At 47.2% G+C, this 20,517-nt stretch overlaps 1 protein-coding gene across 1 annotated transcript in view; it reads right to left on the reverse strand.

Annotated features, from left to right (window-relative positions):
- PAPPA2 (pappalysin 2) overlaps nucleotides 1-20,517 on the reverse strand; it is a 796,947-nt gene that overhangs the window by 379,814 nt on the left and 396,616 nt on the right. The window contains exon 3 of the mRNA XM_069231564.1: nucleotides 18,390-18,535. Within this exon, the coding sequence (XP_069087665.1) occupies nucleotides 18,390-18,535 (146 nt within the window). The remainder of the gene's footprint in view (nucleotides 1-18,389; nucleotides 18,536-20,517) is intronic.

Consider the following 20,517-nt stretch of genomic DNA (forward strand, 5'->3'; position numbering starts at 1 on the left):
TGCAGGCTACACCTCAGATCTCTTTATGTCACTGTCTACAGGAGAGGTGTAAACAGCCCGGCTGTCAAACTGACCCAGACAGGAAATCCACAAACAGGCAGAGTCACAGAATGGTTTAAGTAAGAAAATGCCTACATTCTAAAAGTGGCATTTTCAAACTAACAATCTAAAAACCAAATGCACCAACAGATGTATTTTTAAATTGTGAGTTCAAAGACCCCAAACTCCAGATTTCTATAATCTCCCAAAGGGAATCTGCACTTTAATAATATTTAAAGGCAGCCCCCATGTTAACCTATGAGAGAGATATGCCTTGCACAGTGAAAACCGAATTTGGCAGTATTTCACTGTTAGGACCTGTAAAACACATTAGTACATGTCCCCCCTTTAACATACACTGCGCCATGCCTATGGGGCTACCTAAGGCATACCTTACGGGTGCCTTACATATATAAAAAGGGGAGGTTTATACCTGGCAAGTGGGTACACTCGCCAAGTCAAATTGACACTTTAAAACTGCATACAGACCACTGTAGTGGCAGGTCTGATCCATGTTTATAGGGCTACTAATGTGGGTGGCACAACCAGTGCTGCAGGCCCACTAGTAGCATTTGATTTACAGGCCCTGGGCACCTCTACTAGTAAATCAAATATGCCACTCATGGATAAGCCAATTACAAATACATTTTGCATAAGAGCCCTTGCACTTTAGCACTGGTTAGCAGTGGTATAGTGCCCAGAGTATCAAAAACAGCAAAAACAGAGTCTAGCACACATCAACACCTTGTGAAGCAGATGGAAAAAGGGAAGACCACGCCAAGGATGCCAAGTCTAACACGTGTCCCCTCTAGCTGAAAGTGGGGAGCAACTGCCCAACCTCATGGAGTTCTCATCACTAAGGCGGAAGAATCTGGGCAGACCATCAGCATTGGCGTGTCCTGTACCAGGGCGATGTTACACCATAAAGTCCATTCCCTGTAGGGACATGGACCACCTCAACAGTTTTAGATTCTCACCCCACATCTGCATTAACCATCTCAGGGGCCTGTGGTCGGTCTGAACCCAGAAGCAAATCTAAAACAAGTAGGGTCTTAGCTTTTTCAGCACCCAGACCACATCAAAAGCTTCACGCTCTATTGCACTCCACCTACGTTCAATGGCAAGTAACCTCCTGCCAATGAAGGCTACAGGTTTATCTAGACCCCCTTAATTTAGCTGTGATAACACTGCTCCTGTATCATGCTCTGAGGCATCAGTTTGCACAACAAACTCCTTGGAGAAATCAGCTGCCTTCAGCACAGGTGCTGTGCACATGGCAGCCTTCAGGGCATCAAAAGCGGTCTGGCAAGCCTCTGTCTGTTTTAGACATCAACTCATTCAAGGGGGCAACAATGGTGCCATATTCCTTGACAAAATGCCTGTAATAGCTAGTGAGGCCCAAAAAGGCCCTCACCTCAGTCTGGGTCTTGGGAGGCCCCCAAGCCAGAATGGTGTCAATTTTTGTCTGTAGGGGTGCCATCTGGCCACTCCCTACCTGTTGTCCCAAGAACACCACTGAACCCTGCCCTATCTGACACTTACTGGACTTAATAGTGAGTCCTGCCTTTTGCAGGGCCTCCAACACTCTGCAGAGGTTCTGCAAGTGTTCCTCCCAAGTGGGACTGAACACAACAATGTCGTCCAGGTAGGATGCACTGAAATCATCCAGTCCAGCCTACACCTAGTTGACCAACCTCTGAAAGATGGCAGGAGCATTTTTTATCCCAAAGGGCATTACTTTAAACTGCTAGTGCCCATCCGGGGTAGAAAATGCTGACCTCTCCTTGGACCCCCTCAGTTAAGGCAATCTGCCCATACCCAGACGTCAAGTCAAATGTGTTCAGGTATTTGGCAGCACCCAACCGATCGTTGAGCTCATCAGCTCAGGGATGGTGTGCCCGTCAGTCTTTGAGACCCCGGTAGTCCAAACAGAACCAGAGTTCTGGTGTGGCACCAGGAGCAGCACCCTTTGGGAGCAAGAACACAGGGCTGGCCCAAGGACTACTAAAAAACTCAATTAACCCTAGGATTAACATCTTTGATACGTCATCTTTGATGCTAGCCCTGACCTTATCAGTCACCCCGTAAACTTTCTGTTTAAAAGGTGGACTGTTCCCAGTGTCCACATCTTGTGTACACAAGTGTGTGACCCCTGGGACTAAGGAGAACAAGGAGGTGAACTGACCCAACACCTGGCGACAGTCCCTCTGTTGTTCTAAGGTCAGGAAGGGGGAGAGGTTCACTCCCTCCACAGACCCATCCTTCTCTCCAGCAGACAGGAGGTCAGGAAGAGACTCACTCTCTGTGAGAAGGTAGCCTCTTTCTAGCCTTGTTACCCCCACTTTTGGCCTGTTTGTGAGTGTATGTCAGGGTGTTTGTCACTGTTTTCACTGTCTCGCTGGGATCCTGATAGCCAGGCCTCAGTGCTCATGGTGAAAACACTATGTTTTCAGTATGTTTGTTATGTGTCACTGGGATCCTGCTGGTCAGGACCCCAGTGCTCATAGGTTTGTGGCCTATATGTATGTGTCACTGGGACCCTGTCACACAGGTCCCCAGTGCTCATAGGTGTGCATGTATATGTTCCCTGTGTGGTGCCTAACTGTCTCACTGAGGCTCTGCTAACCAGAACCTCAGTGGTTATGCTCTCTCATTACTTTCAAATTGTCACTGACAGGCTAGTGACCATTTTTACCAATTTACATTGGCTTACTGGAACACCCTTATAATTCCCTAGTATATGGTACTGAGGTACCCAGGGTATTGGGGTTCCAGGAGATCCCTATGGGCTGCAGCATTTCTTTTGCCACCCATAGGGAGTTCTGACAATTCTTACACAGGCCTGCCACTGCAGCCTGAGTGAAATAACGTCCACGTTATTTCACAGCCATTTTACACTGCACATAAGTAACTTATAAGTCACCTATATGTCTAACCTTTACCTGGTAAAGGTTAGGTGCAAAGTTACTTAGTGTGAGGGCACCCTGGCACTAGCCAAGGTGCCCCCACATTGTTCAGAGCCAATTCACTGAACTTTGTGAGTGCGGGGACACCATTACACGCGTGCACTACATATAGGTCACTACCTATATGTAGCTTCACCATGGTAACTCCGAATATGGCCATGTAACATGTCTATGATCATGGAATTGCCCCCTCTATGCCATCCTGGCATTGTTGGTACAATTCCATGATCCCAGTGGTCTGTAGCACAGACCCTGGTACTGCCAGACTGCCCTTCCTGGGGTTTCTCTGCAGCTGCTGCTGCTGCCAACCCCTCAGACAGGCAGCTGCCCTCCTGGGGTCCAGCCAGGCCTGGCCCAGGATGGCAGAACAAAGAACTTCCTCTGAGAGAGGGTGTGACACCCTCTCCCTTTGGAAAATGGTGTGAAGGCAGGGGAGGAGTAGCCTCCCCCAGCCTCTGGAAATGCTTTGTTGGGCACAGATGTGCCCAATTCTGCATAAGCCAGTCTACACCGGTTCAGGGACCCCTTAGCCCCTGCTCTGGCGTGAAACTGGACAAAGGAAAGGGGAGTGACCACTCCCCTGACCTGCACCTCCCCTGGGAGGTGTCCAGAGCTCCTCCAGTGTGCTCCAGACCTCTGCCATCTTGGAAACAGAGGTGCTGCTGGCACACTGGACTGCTCTGAGTGGCCAGTGCCACCAGGTGACGTCAGAGACTCCTGCTGATAGGCTCCTTCAGGTGTTAGTAGCCTTTCCTCTCTCCTAGGTAGCCAAACCCTCTTTTCTGGCTATTTAGGGTCTCTGTCTCTGGGGAAACTTTAGATAACGAATGCATGAGCTCAGCCGAGTTCCTCTGCATCTCCCTCTTCACCTTCTGATAAGGAATCGACCGCTGACCGCGCTGGAAGCCTGCAAACCTGCAACATAGTAGCAAAGACGACTACTGCAACTCTGTAACGCTGATCCTGCCGCCTTCTCGACTGTTTTCCTGCTTGTGCATGCTGTGGGGGTAGTCTGCCTCCTCTCTGCACCAGAAGCTCCGAAGAAATCTCCTGTGGGTCGACGGAATCTTCCCCCTGCAACCGCAGGCACCAAAAAGCTGCATTACCGGTCCCTTGGGTCTCCTCTCAGCACGACGAGCGAGGTCCCTCGAATCCAGCGACACCGTCCAAGTGACCCCCACAGTCCAGTGACTCTTCAGCCCAAGTTTGGTGGAGGTAAGTCCTTGCCTCACCTCGCTGGGCTGCATTGCTGGGAACCGCGACTTTGCAAGCTACTCCGGCCCCTGTGCACTTCCGGCGGAAATCCTTCGTGCACAGCCAAGCCTGGGTCCACGGCACTCTAACCTGCATTGCACGACTTTCTAAGTTGGTCTCCGGCGACGTGGGACTCCTTTGTGCAACTTCGGCGAGCACCGTTTCACGCATCCTCGTAGTGCCTGTTTCTGGCACTTCTCCGGGTGCTACCTGCTTCAGTGAGGGCTCTTTGTCTTGCTCGACGTCCCCTCTCTCTGCAGGTCCAATTTGCGACCTCCTGGTCCCTCCTGGGCCCCAGCAGGGTCCAAAAACGCCAAACGCACGATTTGCGTGTAGCAAGGCTTGTTGGCGTCCATCCGGCGGGAAAACACTTCTGCACGACTCTCCAAGGCGTGGGGGATCCATCCTCCAAAGGGGAAGTCTCTAGCCCTTGTCGTTCCTGCAGTATTCACAGTTCTTCAGCCTAGTAAGAGCTTCTTTGCACCAACCGCTGGCATTTCTTGGGCATCTGCCCATCTCCGAGTGGCTTGTGACTTTTGGACTTGGTCCCCTTGTTCCACAGGTACCCTCAGTCAGGAATCCATCGTTGTTGCATTACTGATTTGTGTTTTCCTTGCATTTTCCCTCTAACACGACTATTTTGTCCTTAGGGGAACTTTAGTGCACTTTGCACTCACTTTTCAGGGTCTTGGGGAGGGTTATTTTTCTAACTCTCACTATTTTCTAATAGTCCCAGCGACCCTCTACAAGGTCACATAGGTTTGGGGTCCATTCGTGGTTCGCATTCCACTTTTGGAGTATATGGTTTGTGTTGCCCCTATCCCTATGTTTCCCCATTGCATCCTATTGTAACTATACATTGTTTGCACTGTTTTCTAAGACTATACTGCATATTTTTGCTATTGTGTATATATATCTTGTGTATATTTCCTATCCTCTCACTGAGGGTACACTCTAAGATACTTTGGCATATTGTCATAAAAATAAAGTACCTTTATTTTTAGTATAACTGTGTATTGTGTTTTCTTATGATATTTTGCATATGACACTAAGTGGTACTGTAGTAGCTTCACACGTCTCCTAGTTCAGCCTAAGCTGCTCTGCTAAGCTACAATTATCTATCAGCCTAAGCTGCTAGACACCCTATACACTAATAAGGGATAACTGGGCCTGGTGCAAGGTGCAAGTACCCCTTGGTACTCACTACAAGCCAGTCCAGCCTCCTACACTCTCCTCCCTCACCCCATCATCTGTTGCGAGGAGCATAGACAATTCAGTGTGCTCAAAGTGCGGCTTGAGGCGGTTCACATGCAGGACCCTCAAGGGGTTCCTGGGAGTGCGCAAGATCACCAGGTAGGTGACCTCGCTCTTGCACTCCACTACCTCAAACAGCCCAGTCCACTTGTCCTGGAGCACCCTAGGCTCCACTGGCGCCATCAGCCACACTTTCTGTCCAGGTTGAAACTCGACCACAGTGGCATTCTGGTCATACCACCGTTTCATGTCTTCCTGGCTTGCTTCTAGGTTCTCTTGTGCGAGAGCTCTGAAGTGGGCAGTCAGGTTTCTAAAGGCCAGCATGTAACTGAATACAACCTGGGGAGGTTTACGGGGGGCTTTCTCTAACAGGGTGGCCATACAGTAACTCAAAAGGACTAAATCCAAGCCCTTTTTCAGGCACCTCCTGTAGGCAAACAGAAGGCATGGTAAAAGGACATCCCACTTACGCCTCAAGGGCTCTGACAGGCCCATATTCATACCTTTTAAGGTGTGGTTGAACCTTTCAACCAGACCAATGCTTTGGGGGTGGTAAGGAGTGGTGAACTTATACGTTACCCCACACTCCTGCCACAGAGACTTCATAAAAGTAGATATGAGGTTGGTACCTCTATCAGATACAACTTCCTTGGGGAACCCCATGCAGGTAAAACCCCCCATCAGTGCACGTCCCACCACAGGGGAGGTGACTGACCTCAGAGGAATGGCCTCTGGGTACCGGGTGGCATGGTCCACCAAGACCAGGATAAACCTCTTGCCCATGGCTGTCTTAGGATCCAGAGGCCCCACAGTGTCAATACCAACCCTTTCATAGGGGTACTAACCACAGGAAAAGGTTGAAGGGGAGCCTTGCACTTCCCCCCACTCATGCTACAAGCCTGACAAGTCTGGCAAGACCTTAAATGAGCATCTGAGTGCCTGCGCATCTGGGGCCAATGAAAGTGGGTGACAAACCTCTCAAAGGTCTTATCTCCCCCAGATGTCAAGCTCAAGGCACATCATGAGCCAGACCCACTAGGAAGGCTCGGAAGCACTGGGGTACCACCAGCACACGGGCTGACCCAGGTTCAGCAACCTTAGGCTCACTATTCAGGAGGCCGTCCCCCCAATAAATTAGGTGAGATCCTGGCTCCTTGCCAGCCGCCTGGTTTGCAGCCTGCTGCCGCAAACCCTCCAGAGTAGGGTATACTGTCTGTGCCTCACAGAATGCCTCCTTGATGGGACCCCCTTCCTCCTGCCACTGTGACAGCTCAGGGACCTCCCCCAGCTCAGCCACCTGTTCCCCTGTAGGCTCCAGGGTGTCACCGTCAGGTTCGACCGCCTCCAGGACTGTGGGAACTTCTGGGACCGTTTTCCCATGCCTCTTGCCCTTTCTCTTACTGGCAGACCCCTGGGCCACTGTTTTAGGCTCCAGGGGCTTCTAACCACCCTGACGGGCTGCCATGGACCGGGTAGATACACATACTCACCCAGGCAGCCCCAACATCTCCATGTGTGACCTGTGTTCCACCTCCTTCCAAGGGGAATTCTCCAGGTCATTGCCAAGCAAACAATCCACAAGCATGGTTGGACTCACAGCTACTTTCAAGGAACTTGAGACTCCTCTACCCCCACCATTCAAAGGGAATCTGCACCACTCTGCACAGGCACTCTGAGAATCCACTGCAACTACTTGGTGAAGTACACCAGGGTCTATCTGCTCTTCGGACAACAGTTGACTCCTCACTGTAGTCACACTGGGTCCTGTGTCTCTCAGAGCCTCCACCCTCTGTCCATTTATGGTCACCTATTGCCTGTACTTGTTAGTGTTCTCAGGCACTAGGGTTGTCTGTACCATCTCACTGTCCCCTAGTGAGACAAGGTCATCTCAGCTGGCTCCCACCCATCTGGCACCAACTCCTCTCCAAGCACTACACTGGCCAAACCCTGTGACTGAGCACCAGTGGGTGCTTGTGTGCCATTAGGACATTTAGGGTCCCCTCTCACATGACCCACCTGGTCTTATGCAAAGCACTTGCGGGGACCCCCTTCCACAGGTTTCCCTTTGGAGAACCATGGCTTCTCACTGGAGGGCTGGGAATACCTACCCTGTGAACTAGGTTGGGGCCCTTTAGAGAACTCCCTCTGTTTACCCTTACCCCCCAACCCCTTTCTTCTGAGAGGGACCCTGCCCACCCTTGGTGTGGTCTCCCCTATACCTCTTTTGGACACTAGTGCTCTCCCAACAGTCCGCTTCCTGCGCAAGCTTCCAAAGATCAGTCAGCTTGCTGTCAATCAGATGCTGACACAGCTCTGAAAAACAAAGACTATACAAATGCTCCCAAGCAATCAAATTGTACAGCCCCTCAAAAGTTGTTACTTTACTGCCCTTCACCCAACCATCCTGTGGCCTGCAAAAAGAATGAACACATTCCAACCAAGTTTGGGATTCCTTCTTTTTGTAGGACCTAAACTTGTCCTTGTACTGCTCAGGGGTGAGAGCTTCCCTTGTGAGTAGGGTGTCCTTCATGATAGAGTAAGTGAGCCCCTGAGGACCTCCTAAGGATGTCAAAGTATCCCTCCACTCTACCTCAAAGTGCTTCCACAGACCCACCCCCAATGTGCTTCAGGGACCAGATTCATGTGAAGAGCAGAGTGATATCCCTTAAGCCACAAGTATATGTTATCTACCATCTTGTAATCCTGCACTGGGTCTTTAGGAATGTGCACCCTTCTCTCAGGCTGCACTGTGGTTGCTGCCACCATCTCTACTAGACTGGCTCCTCTGATCTAGTTCCCTCAAACTAAGCTCATGAGCAAGTAGAATCTTCTTCTCTTCTATGGCCATCCTCATCTTTTCTAACTCCAACTGGTGAGCCCTCTCTGTCTGTCTGTCCTGCAACTCTTCAGGAGTCAGACCCTTGGATGACACACTACTGCCTGCCCTTGAGACCCTCCCCCCAGCCATAACAGGTCCGCCCACTACACCACTGTGTATAATCTGCACCTTCTCATCCTCATCCTCCTCCTCTGTGTGCCCCCAGCTTTTTTGGCTGTCACCCAGGCCCTCAGTGCCTTTTGCAGCTCCTCCTTCCCGGTGGAGCTCCTAATGAGACAGGGAAGATCCTTACAGAACTGTTTCAACTGAGCAACTGTGTAACTTTCCAGATTCCCTAATTCAAAAACAGCTCCAGCTGGTGCATCTCCAGATTGGGACATGATGGCAAATCAAAAGTGCAAAGTTCCAAAGCAGAAAAAGAATTCCCAATAAAAAAGTTCAGGAATCAATAAAAGATCACCAACAATATGGAAGTACAGAAAAATCCAAAAAGAGAAAAAAGCAAAAACAAGTAGTATGTGGCCACATAATGGTCTGCACTGAAAACAGTAGGGTACACTTAATCACTGTATGTCAAGTACAAGTACAAGTCCACTCCCACTGCTGCCACCAATGTTAGAAATGGGGTCCTTGATTGGCAGTCAGGTTACCCTCTGTCCAAGCAAGGACCCTCACCCTAGTCAGGGTAAAGGAGAGTCACTCTCATTTAACCCCCGCTTACCCCTTGGTAGCTTAGCACGAACAGGCAGGCTTAACTTCAGAAGCAATGTGTAAAGTATTTGTACCAACACACACAGTTATACAGTGAAAACACTACAAAATGGACACCACACAAGTTTAGAAAAATACGTAATATTTATCTAAATCAAACAAGACCAAAACAACAAAAATCCAACATACACAAGTCAAAATATGAATTTTTAAATGAATAAGAGTCTTAATCCTTAGAAAACAGTGAGAACGCTGTTGTTACACAAAGTACCTGGTTTGCGTCAAAAATAAAGCCGCAAGGGCGAGCCTGTGTGGGAAAAGTCGGTGATGTGTCGATTCCTTACTCGCAAGTGAGGCCGTGCGTCGTTTCCTTCTCCGGTCGGGTCATCAATACATTGTTTTTCTCCCTCGCAAAAGAGTGATGTGTCGATTACCAGATGGGCACCTCGGATCTGTGCACAGTCGGGTTGACTTTGATGCCCAGGGACGATGCTTGGAAAATCCTGATGCACGGTGTTAGAAAACTGCGCTGCGTGGGGTTTGTGTCGTTATCAGCAGCCGCAAGCAGGTGTTGCGTGTCGTCTCTCCACCCACGATGCGTCGATCTACCAGCCGCAAAGCAGGTGGATCATTGATTTTAACCGCAAGGCCGACGGTGCGTCGTTTTCAGCCGCGTTGCAGATGGTGCGCCGTAGCTTTCCCCGCACGGCGTTCTGGGAATGGATTTTCAGCTCTTGTCTGCCAACTTCACCTTTCAAGGGCCCATGGACTAGATAGGACACCACGTGGCAGGGCAGGAGCCTCAGCAGAGAGTCCAGATGTTAGCAGAGAAAAGTCTTTGATGGCCCTGAGACTTCAAAACAGGAGGCAAGCTCAGTTCAAGCACTTGGAGATTCTTCACAAGCAAGAATGCACAACAAAGTCCAATCTTTGTCCCCTTTCACAAGCAGAAGCAGCAACTGACAATTGACAAAGTCCATAGATACTGCGTAGGTGAAACCTGTTGGCTTTGCCTATTCTTGTTCGGATGCATTGTTATCTTGTTTCCTAAAACATAACATCGCCCAGGAACGCTTATATTTTATTATTAGCAAATCATATGGAAAAGTTATTTATTTCAGCCAATCACTATAAAGAAAATCCCCTTTTATGGAAAGTTATATATCACAAGTTTGCAGCTGTTTACAAAGTTGATTACCAGGGGAGACCCTGTCACAGTGGCACATTTATTTCTTATCTAACACATGGGGATATACATTTTCCTTGCAAATACTTTGAAATTGCTCAACTGATAACACCATGTCCATTGTGACATTGAGATATATTGTACACAGTACTGAAGCACATATGTCCAATAAGATACTGAGGCGTGGAGGTGTGTTGTACCAGAACACTTCTTCATGGTAGTTTTCAGCAGAACTCGACCCGAAGGAATTTGAGAGGTTTACATGAGCACCATTTTACAATACACAAGGACACATTCATTTTTTTATAATAATTTTTAGGCAGGTGGGTTAAGTGATTTACCCTGAATCACAGGATGTTGAGCCGACTCTGAGACTCAGACCTGGTTCTCCAGTTCCAGAGTTGGCAGTTTTGGCGGTAAAGCCACGTCCTCTGTACTTAAAAGCAAAAAGAACGTTAAGAAGACCTCGCAAGAACAGACCGATGCAGACGTATGCACACACACAAGACGCTGTTCTCTATCACTGAGAAAGCCGAGGAAATGTGGATGCTTTACAGGGAGTGCAGAATTATTAGGCAAATGAGTATTTTGACCACATCATCCTCTTTATGCATGTTGTCTTACTCCAAACTGTATAGGCTCGAAAGCCTACTACCAATTAAGCATATTAGGTGATGTGCATCTTTGTAATGAGAAGGGGTGTGGTCTAATGACATCAACACCCTATATCAGGTGTGCATAATTATTAGGCAACTTCCTTTCCTTTGGCAAAATGGGTCAAAAGAAGGACTTGACAGGCTCCGAAAAGTCAAAAATAGTGAGATATCTTGCAGAGGGATGCAGCACTCTTAAAATTGCAAAGCTTCTGAAGCGTGATCATCGAACAATCAAGCGTTTCATTCAAAATAGTCAACAGGGTCGCAAGAAGTGTGTGGAAAAACCAAGGCGCAAAATAACTGCCCATGAACTGAGAAAAGTCAAGCGTGCAGCTGCCACGATGCCACTTGCCACCAGTTTGGCCATATTTCAGAGCTGCAACATCACTGGAGTGCCCAAAAGCACAAGGTGTGCAATACTCAGAGACATGGCCAAGGTAAGAAAGGCTGAAAGACGACCACCACTGAACAAGACACACAAGCTGAAACGTCAAGACTGGGCCAATAAATATCTCAAGACTGATTTTTCTAAGGTTTTATGGACTGATGAAATGAGAGTGAGTCTTGATGGGCCAGATGGATGGGCCCGTGGCTGGATTGGTAAAGGGCAGAGAGCTCCAGTCCGACTCAGACGCCAGCAAGGTGGAGGTGGAGTACTGGTTTGGGCTGGTATCATCAAAGATGAGCTTGTGGGGCCTTTTCGGGTTGAGGATGGAGTCAAGCTCAACTCCCAGTCCTACTGCCAGTTCCTGGAAGACACCTTCTTCAAGCAGTGGTACAGGAAGAAGTCTGCATCCTTCAAGAAAAACATGATTTTCATGCAGGACAATGCTCCATCACACGCGTCCAAGTACTCCACAGCGTGGCTGGCAAGAAAGGGTATAAAAGAAGGAAATCTAATGACATGGCCTCCTTGTTCACCTGATCTGAACCCCATTGAGAACCTGTGGTCCATCATCAAATGTGAGATTTACAAGGAGGGAAAACAGTACACCTCTCTGAACAGTGTCTGGGAGGCTGTGGTTGCTGCTGCACGCAATGTTGATGGTGAACAGATCAAAACACTGACAGAATCCATGGATGGCAGGCTTTTGAGTGTCCTTGCAAAGAAAGGTGGCTATATTGGTCACTGATTTGTTTTTGTTTTGTTTTTGAATGTCAGAAATGTATATTTGTGAATGTTGAGATGTTATATTGGTTTCACTGGTAATAATAAATAATTGAAATGGGTATATATTTTTTTTTGTTAAGTTGCCTAATAATTATGCACAGTAATAGTCACCTGCACACACAGATATCCCCCTAACATAGCTAAAACTAAAAACAAACTAAAAACTACTTCCAAAAATTTCAGCCTTGATATTAATGAGTTTTTTGGGTTCATTGAGAACATGGTTGTTGTTCAATAATAAAATTAATCCTCAAAAATACAACTTGCCTAATAATTCTGCACTCCCTGTATATAGGTCGCGTTATAGTGTCTGGGACAATGCGGTTCGACGGCTTCTGACCAATCTCTTTAAAACGTGCATCTCACTCGTTTTTCAAGACAATCCCCATGTTATTCAAAGGTTCTGTGCGCGCCCACGGCAGGCAGCCATTGTAGTGCCACACGGTAGATTACTGACAACCAGTGGTTGCGGTCGGGTGTTTAGCATTGTGTCTGCAATGTTCAGAATGAGTGATTCTGCTGCGGCTCTTGTGATCTTGGACACATCTCTTACTCCTCAATAAATTCACAGAATACACTAGCAAGTGGCAGTGAGAACCACCAATATCTCGCAGCACTGGCTAAGTTAAAACAAACAAAAAAACATTGGCAAAGCCAATAGGCTTGCTACACTAGTAGATTTCAGAGCTCCTCGTAGCGCTTGCCTTCTGGACCAGCTCCGGACGTTGAACTTGGTAAAGAGGCTACGCTCACACGGAGGGAAAGCGACGAACCTACTCCCCTCACCGATGGCAATACCCTGGTACTCCGTGTTCTCTCTCCCGCCCTACCCAGCCGTGCCCTCCGCCTCCTGGAATACAAACACAGGTGTGTGCCATATACAGAAGGGATCGCATTATTACTGCGTAGTTCCCCGCTTCAAGCCAGCCTGGCAAGCCAGGAGTGCGCCTCCAATTGTTTTACAAGCCCTTAAGGAGGGATTTAGTGGATGACTGAGTTTGCCACCCTAGCATCTTTCAGGAGCACTTCATTATTCCACAGTCACGAGGAGGCCCATAGCAAACAAGGGTCGAAACGTGTTAACACTTTTCTTCAGAGGAGTCCTTTTAAATCACAGACACATTCGGTAATATTTGGGGCTCATATTAAAAAACAGAGGACAGGATTGTCCGCCATGTGCACCCATCCCATGGACTGCCTCCGCTGTGGATTGTTCTAGGAATATGGAGTGCAGCCACACTACTTTAATAAATTGGATGACTGGAGTAATGTTTTAGTTGTCGCATTTGTTGTGTTTTAACTAGGAAATTGGCACTTGTTCCTTTGTTTGAAGTGTTGAATAGTTTGGAATTTAACGTTTATTCACACACAAGGTGCCACCACGCTGAATGATTGTTAATTGCTCTATTTTGTTGAACAGAATAAATAGTTTTTGTGAAGAATTTCTACGAATACCAGTGATTCATTTATCTATTAACTGTGGCAGTAATGTAGTTAAGATTCTTTCCCATAATATACAATTTTCTTGCTTAACCTAAGGGTAATCTATTGACTTTGGCAACGGGTGGAGGTGGAAAACGGGAGGGAGCTGGCTGCTTCATAGCATGTTTTTCAACTTCTGAGGGAGAAGAATTACAAACAGGAGGGAGGGTGCTGGGAGGTAGAAGAAATAAGGGACAGGCAGGTGAGAGCAGGGAGAAGAAACAGGTTGGGGCGGCTCGGGGAAGGTAAAAGAAAAGCGCTATGGCAGGTCAGTGTTGACTGTGACATAGCACTTGAAAAAAAAAAAGAAAATAGTACCTGAAACACAGTGAGAGCAGCTGATGGCCAGTAGAGGGACACTAATGAAACCTATTTAATCTGTGCTTAGTCCATGCATAACCAAAAGAAAAGGACCTGACACATGGGAATTGCTATCAAATTAAAAGGCCGCAAAGAAGAGTGAAAATGTTGCAAAGAAATGGTAAGTAATGGGGTGGTTCCAAGTTTATTATAGAACACAAGAGTCTGACAGGAGAGAGCGCATGAGCTAATGCATGCTCATTCAGGCAAGACCTGAAAAGCACTTTGAAGTGGCCATCATTGAAAGAGTCATAGCATTTTTTTCTTTTAAACGATGTTGCATTACAGCCTGCGCTGCTGTGCAACATGTGTAAAAAAAAAAAAATACATACAAACAGTACGGGAGTTGGGAGGAAGACAAATGAGGGAGGAGGGTGGTGGTCTGTGGGACAATGAACAGTGGGAGGAGGTCGGGGGACAAAGGACAGCCACTGGAGGGCACAGGGAGAAAGTATGGGGGTGGGGATACAATCAACAGCAGGAGGAGAGTGGGGTAAGGGAGAAGGACTGCATAAGCATGCACTCTATAAGATCGTATGTAAAGCAGTAAAAAAAAGTATCTGTAGGAGCTTGTGGGCAGTGGAAGCACACTGGCTGCAGACAGGAAACTGTACTTGATCCGTGGTCCACAGCTAGAAAATAAAGACATGTCTAGGAGGAAGCAGAAGCAAGGGGAAGGCTCTGCCCAATAATAAGCAAGGAAACAAGCGTGAAGTTGGAGCTAACCAATGGTAAGTAATGGGCAGGCTTAAAGTCCTTTTTAAGTTTTTAAGTTTTTTTATGGGCGAGCACAAAGTGCTCCGTCCATTCTGTAATCTCTCTTTGGGTTTCAAACCATGCCCATGCCACGTCAGTCACTTATATTGGTTCGTGGGCTTGCCTTTTAAAATCCGCTTGCTTTCATTTGTGAAAAGCATGCATACGTCATGCCTTTTCCGGTGTTTAGCCCACCTACACAGCACCGGTAAAGTACCAAAAACAAACGAGGCTCGATGTTTTCAGCCTGGAGTCCGGACTACTTTATCTGTTTATTTTCCACGCAGCGCAATCGTGCTGCATTTTACATAGCGCGATTGCGCTGCGTTTTTTTTTGCTTTACACCGCTAATAGCTCTAACTCGAACAAATGCAAGACCCGTTGCATTGAAAATGCTTGTTTAGCAAGTGCTGTGAAGATGAAATCTATGAAGAACCAAATGAACTATTTAATTGAAAAAATAGCATCAAATTAAAGTCACTGTCTAGCCTATCATTCTCAAAGCGAGAAAAAACACAAGAGAGCGCAGCCTTTCAAGGTCTAGAAGCATGTGGGGACTTACATGGAAATTAAACAAAAGCGCAGGAAAGGTTTTGCGCGCTCCAAGCAAAATACGATTTTGCCACTTGTAGTGCTCCCCATGCAGTGCAGTTTTTCAAGCCTTGCACAGAAATTCAGCACCAGCTCTAGGTGATACCCTAAGAGAACTGTGTGATTATTGTGTTGAAGATCTCTCTGACTTTTTTGTACCCTTTAATCTGTGTGTATTGGGAAGTGTTGCTTTTAATCAACAACTAACAAACCAAGCTGGGCATTCCTCCTTTGTTTTTATTGTGATACCATTTCTTTACTGCATTCATTTTCAACCGTCACATCGCCTACTTTGTGCTGGTCATTTGTGTTTGAGGTTTTAATTACATGAAACACACGGGTAAATAGCGAATTGGAGACACAGAATGGGGGGAAATGGGGAAGCTAAGCAGATCGTGTAGGATGGAAGGTGTCAGGAAAAGTGACAAACAGAGAAATGAGCGAAAACATTATTAGGAGACATCAAGGATGATGTTCGTGTGCACATAGTAACACCAAATAGAGAGGAAGCGAGGGTCAGACGGAGATAGAGCGATAACAAAGGAAAGAGAGACAGATCATTGGGGCTGATGACACAAGAGTGAGATATGAAGTAAGACACAGTCTAGGGAAATAAAGACACTGACACCGAGAGACAGATTCAAGAAAAAAATACAAGGCTGATGGTTTTCGTTACAGAAACAGATGTGTGATGGAGGACAGAAAGAGAGTCAGGTTAAACAAGCATTTTCAATGCAACGGGTCTCGCATTTGTTTGAGTTAGAGCTATTAGCGCTGTAAAGCAAAAAGAAATGCAGCGCAATCGTGCTATGTAAATTCAGCGCGATCGCGCTGCATGGAAAATAAACAGATAAAGTAGTCCGGACTCCAGGCTGAAAACATCGAGCCTCGTATGTTTTTGGTACTTTACCCGTGCTGTGTAGGTGGGCTAAACACCAGAAAAGGCATGACGTATGCATGCCTTTCACAAATGAGAGCAAGCGGATTTTAAAAGGCAAGTCCACCAACCATTATAAGTGACTGATGTGGCATGGGCGTGGTTTGAAGCCCAAAGAGAGATAACAGAATGGACGAGCACTTCCTGCTCGCCCATAAAAAAGGATAGTGTGAATGAAAAGATGTTAGAGAGATATGTGTGCAATGGCCAGAGTAAGCAGCTGGGAAAAGAGGGAGTGATTGTGAAGGAGATTAGATTAGAGAGATATCTGCATTTTAAGGACAGTGAGAGAAAGAAATAGAGGTGGGAGAAAGAGTAAGAAAAAGAACAAAAGACGACAGAACTGATGAAGAGAGAGTTTATGAAAAATGGACAGATAAAGGGAGAGGTAAGAGTCATCAAAAAGGCCGAGGGAAGAGTTTAAAGAATAACGAACAATGAGCAGAGGGGAAATAAGAGCACAGAGAGAAAGTGTAAGTTCTGAGGGGGAAATCCTGTAGTCCCAAAACCCCACTGAAATTCAATGCAACACCTTAAGCTAGGTTCCCAATCCACTTTCTGCAAGGGATGCTGCCAGTAGTTCTTTACGTTTGGTGGCTAACAGCAATTCTTAATTTGTGCCGGTTGGCAGACGTTTTTGGAGTCTTGGACTTATTTTCAGAATCAGACTTTGACTCAGATCAAGAGACAGAAAAATAGAACAAGCATTTGCAATGCAATGGGTCTTGCATTTGTTTGAGTTAGAGCTATTAATGTTGTAAATTCCTACCTGGACCTTTCTTGCCACTTAAATTGAAAATGAAAATTAAAACGGTTGACATAAGCAAGCCGATTGAAAGCACCATGGTCACAATGAGCGCGAAGGAGAGACAGAAAAGGAAAAAGAAGTTCGCTCGCAGTCAAACGTATAGGCAATTTTGCAATTATCCATGGAACAGGGTCAGTCTGCAAGGAGGTAAAAAAAACGACCCAAGGAGGGACAAACCTAAAGCATTTACCAATGATAACAAAGGATTTTTTAAAGCAAGCCCATGAACGAGTGAAAATAATGAGCGTGCAGTGGGTGTGGTTAAAAGCCCACAATACTTACTACAGGCCAAAGCGCTTGCGCGCTCAACCTAAAAATGGAGACAGGAGGGAGAGAAAAATAGGCAATCTGTGAGAAAGGAACAAAGCAGAGAAGGAAAACCACCTTCAAGAGTGAGTAAACAAACAGCAAGTGTAGGGGACTGGAATAAAGAGGCCCGAGGAGGAATCAAGACTAAGCAGTCTTGGTATTCATCAACAGCCAACTTTCAGCAACCCCAGCATTCAGGTGTACCGCAGTGGGTTGCTGAAACAACTGAAGTCCCCTTGATTTTTTTTTGCAGGCTGAGAGCCGTTGAGACATAATATCGGTTCACCGTCAACCCCTTCCCATTGGGTCATTTTGATCAGCCCACTTCAGGCTCAGGTTCTCGTTGTCCAATGGCAGGGTTTCTGAGGCGCCTCAGGTCATTTTCTACACTGGATAACCTGCAGTTGTGATCCTTATCTTAGTGGATCAGGCTCTCCTTGTCTCAGGGCCATGGTCTCTGAGGCACTACAATTCATGTTCCTGTCCTCCACCCCTCGCCCCTGCCTACAGCTCTGGTTTTTACCTTGGTGGCTGAGGGTCTCCTTGTCCCACAGCCAGGGACTCTGAGGCACCACTGTGTTTCTGCCATCCATCTCTCACCCTTAACCAGAGCTCTAGTTTTTATTTCAGTAGCTGAAGGTCTCCTTGTCTCAGGGTCAGGGCTTTGCTTAGTTTGAGCTGGCAGTTTCCAGGGCTCAGCACCAGCACTTAATTGTCAATACCAGCGCTTATGATAGTCTGCAACATTGGAGCAATGTTTGTGTAATTTAGAGATGAGCACAACAATAGTTATTTGTTAATCCAATATACCTTAAAATGACTCATACTTGCCTCTCAAGCCATTCCTATAGTTTCGGGGGCCTGGAATATTCTGAATGGTCGCACACGGAGGAGTGTGATGGTTAGCAGTTGCACAGGTACTATCATTGGCAGTGGTGGCAGGGGCAGTGGTTGGTGCAAGCTCCAGTAGCCTCCTGACAATGGCCTCAGCACTTATTTTTTCACAAATTAAGCACTGGGCCACAGTCTCTGAGGCACCCCTCGCCCCTACCCACAGCTCCAGTCTTTACCTTGGTGGCTGAGGGCCTCCTTGTCCCATGGCCAGGTCGCAGCTCCCGCCAAGTCGTCCCTCACCGAGCTCGCAAAGTAGACGTTGAGGTAATGGGTGCTGTTCAGCTTCAGCCTTTCTTTCAGCTCTTTCACGCTCATGTAGGCCCTGGAAGGGGAGAGGCAGAGGCGACAGAACCAGACAAACATCACTTTAACTAATAAGGTTACAGAACAACAAAACGTAACACGGCCCCATAATTCAAAACTCTGGAAAGAGATCATCATCACCCTGAACTCCTGAAGAAAACTAATCAGTGACAAGGAATAAACCGAAATATGGAAGATTATTCACTTTAAATGTGAAAGGTGTTTGTTAAATTGTTTTCCTCAGATTTTTGTGTGAACTGTTGTGGGGTCCTGTGGTCACACTTCTGCTTCCTTGCTTATGAGGCCCACAAGTAGGCAGGCACCTAAGCTTATGTCAGGTACAGAATGGTTTGGGCGACTCCGGGAACTAATTCAGTAGGCACCACTGCCGCATTGTATCACACATACCTTAAGTCATAGCTTATGTCACACTCTAGATACTATTACGTTTAGGCAAAATATAGGTGAAAACAAGTAGTAAGTGGCACCTCTAACATATTTACACGTTTACAAAATAAGGCATTCGAGAAGCAATGGACTTTTGATAGTATCGAATCAACATTTTCGTGAGGGGGGGGATTGGGCCTGAGGATCCCCCCAAACTCACAGTAATCTTTCATTTGCAACTGGCCCAGCCATGAATTTAATTCAGTTCAAACAGTTCATTAAGAAGAGCTCGAGAGAATGAGTGAAGGTGACTAAAAAAATCCATAGATGTTGTATAAGATTACAAGATCACCTGAGGCCTTCTGCACGTCCCCATTAACATAAAGTACAGAAAACAGAAAGTTAGGGTTCACTGTGGTGTGAAAACACTTGTTGCTTATTAACATATTACGGGATTGGGGGAGGGCTGTACACCAGCATCATCTAGATCTTCATTTACAATGTAGTTACTACTCTGCCAGACCATCTTAAAAAATCCCTTCATTTGTTTTTTTGCTTGATTGATGCTATTGGATTTGAAAATATGTCCCACTAACAAGGCAGAAAGAAAGTGTATGTGTGTGTTTTTGTAATTTTTTGTGTATTGCTGTATGACTTAGTCACGGCTCGTAGTGCTTAAAAGGGGTGGGGCTGGTGTGGCGCGACAGGGAAGGGGGGACCGTTTAGCCAAACGCAGGCCGAGCCTCTCCTCCGTCTCTGCTGCAGCAGGCTGCAGGCACAGGCTCCCAGCCTGCCCTGCGTCAATCCAGACGCTGCTTAAAGCAGCATTAGGATTGGCTCAGAGCGCCTCAGCCAAGGCACTCTCAGGCAGACTGGGGGCCTGTGCAGGCTCTCTCCAGTCCAGCAACCGTGTTGCTGGGCTGGAGAGAGCCCTGTGTGCATGTGTGTTTGGCCGGCCTGAGACGGCCGGCCAAACAAACATGCGCTCTGAGGGAGAGTGCTCAATCAATCAATCAGTATTTGTAGAGCGCGGCTACTCACCCTTGAGGGTCTCAAGGCACTGGGGGGAGGGGCCTCATACGAAGAGCCACGTCTTGAGGTTCTTCCTGAAGATGGTCAGTGACAGGCTTTGTCTGCAGTGCTGAGGGAGGTTGTTCCAGCTCTTCGCTGCAGTGTAGGTGAAGGATCGTCCTCTGGCGGTGGTTTTGTGGATGCGAGGGATGGTGGCCAGGGCCATCTGGGTGGAGCAGAGGAATCTGGCAGGGATGTGGAAGGAGACGTTGTGGTTCAGGTAGGCTGGTCCTGCGTTGTATTTGGCCTTGTATGTGTGGGTGAGAAGCTTGAAGGTGATTCGCTTCTCGACCGGTAGCCAGTGGAGGGTCCTCAGGTTTTGGGAGATGTGTTCTTGGACAGAAAGGTCCAGCATGAGTCCAGCGGCGGTGTTCTGGATGAGTTGCAGTTTTTGATGTTCTTGGTTGAGATGCCGGCGTAGAGGGTGTTGCCGTAGTCAAGCTTGCTAGTGACCAAGGCGTGAGTAACTGTCCTGTTACAGTCTGCTGGGATCCATCTGAAGATCTTCTGAAGTTTGCGGAGTGTGTGCCAGCAGGAGGATCA

Source organism: Pleurodeles waltl, chromosome 4_2 (genome assembly GCF_031143425.1).
Source record: "Pleurodeles waltl isolate 20211129_DDA chromosome 4_2, aPleWal1.hap1.20221129, whole genome shotgun sequence".
In the NCBI taxonomy this organism is placed as follows: domain Eukaryota; kingdom Metazoa; phylum Chordata; class Amphibia; order Caudata; family Salamandridae; genus Pleurodeles; species Pleurodeles waltl.